The sequence below is a fragment of the Oxyura jamaicensis genome, unplaced genomic scaffold (assembly GCF_011077185.1).
Source record: "Oxyura jamaicensis isolate SHBP4307 breed ruddy duck unplaced genomic scaffold, BPBGC_Ojam_1.0 oxyUn_random_OJ63636, whole genome shotgun sequence".
NCBI lineage: Eukaryota > Metazoa > Chordata > Aves > Anseriformes > Anatidae > Oxyura > Oxyura jamaicensis.
In genome coordinates this window covers 491-1,774 of record NW_023307533.1, presented here as the reverse complement: position 1 = coordinate 1,774, position 1,284 = coordinate 491, and the positions used below count along the sequence as shown (strand labels likewise).

General features: G+C 63.1%; 1 protein-coding gene across 1 annotated transcript; it reads left to right on the top strand.

The window, feature by feature from the left end:
• Positions 1-13: 13 nt before the first annotated feature.
• Positions 14-1,041, top strand: LOC118158996 (splicing factor 3A subunit 2-like; the record flags this gene model as incomplete). The annotated part of the gene is made up of 2 exons (XM_035313649.1): positions 14-833; positions 895-1,041. Coding segments are annotated over exons 1-2 (937 nt in total), but the record flags the coding sequence as incomplete, so codon positions are not given.
• Positions 1,042-1,284: the final 243 nt, after the last annotated feature.

Below are 1,284 nucleotides of genomic sequence, written 5' to 3'. Positions count from 1 at the left end.
GCTGTCACCCGGTGTCACCCAATGTCACCCAACATGGCATCCCATGGCACCCAGTGGCACCCAGTGGCACCCAAAATCACCCTACGTGGCACCCAGTGTGACCCGGTGTCACCCACTGTCACCCACTGTCACCCAACATCACCCTACGTGGCACCCGCTGTCACCCGGCGTCACCTGGTGTCACCCAATGTCACCCAACGTCACCCTACATGGCATCCCATGGCACCCAGTGGCACCCAACGTCACCCTATGTGGCACCCAGTGTCACCCGGTGTCACGCAATGTCACCCAACGTCACCCTACGTGTCACCCCATGGCACCCAGTGTCACCCGGTGTCACTCGACGTCACCCAGCATGGCACCCGGTGTCAGCCGGTGTCACCCACTGTCACCCTACGTGTCACCCCATGGCATCCCATGGCACCTAGTGTCACCCGCTGTCACCCGGTGTCACCCAATGTCACCCAACATGGCATCCCATGGCACCCAGTGGCACCCAGTGGCACCCAAAATCACCCTACGTGGCACCCAGTGTGACCCGGTGTCACCCAATGTCACCCTATGTGGCACCTGCTGTCACCCGGCGTCACCCGCCATCACCCAATGTCACCCAATGTCACCCTACATCACCCTACGTGGCACCCAATGGCACCCAACGTCACCCTACGTATCACCCCATGGCATCCCATGGCACCCGCTGTCACCCGGTGTCACCCACTGTCACCCTATGTCACCCTGCGTCACCCAGCGTGGCACCCCATGGCACCCAGTGTCACCCGGTGTCACCCAGTGTGGCACCCAGTGTCACCCGGTGTCACCCTACGTCACCCTACGTCACCCTACGTGGCACCCCATGGCACCTGGCGTCACCCGGTGTCACCCGACGTCACCCAGCGTGGCACCCAGTGTCACCCGGTGTCACCCGGTGTCACCCACTGTCACCCAGCGTCACCCTAGATGGCACCCGGTGGCACCCAGAGTCACCCAATGTCACCCTACGTCACCCTACGTGGCACCCAATGGCACCCAACGTCACCCTACGTAACACCCCGTGGCACCCCATCACACCCGGTGTCACCCCATGGCACCCAGTGGCACCCAGCGTCACCCTACGTATCACCCCATGGCACCCGGTGTCACCCGGTGTCACCCTACGTCACCCTACATGGCATCCCATGGCACCCAGCATCACCCGGTGTCACCCGGTGTCACCTGGCATCACCCGGTGTCACCCAACGTCACCTTACGTATCACCCCATGGCACCCAGTGTCACCCGGCGTCAC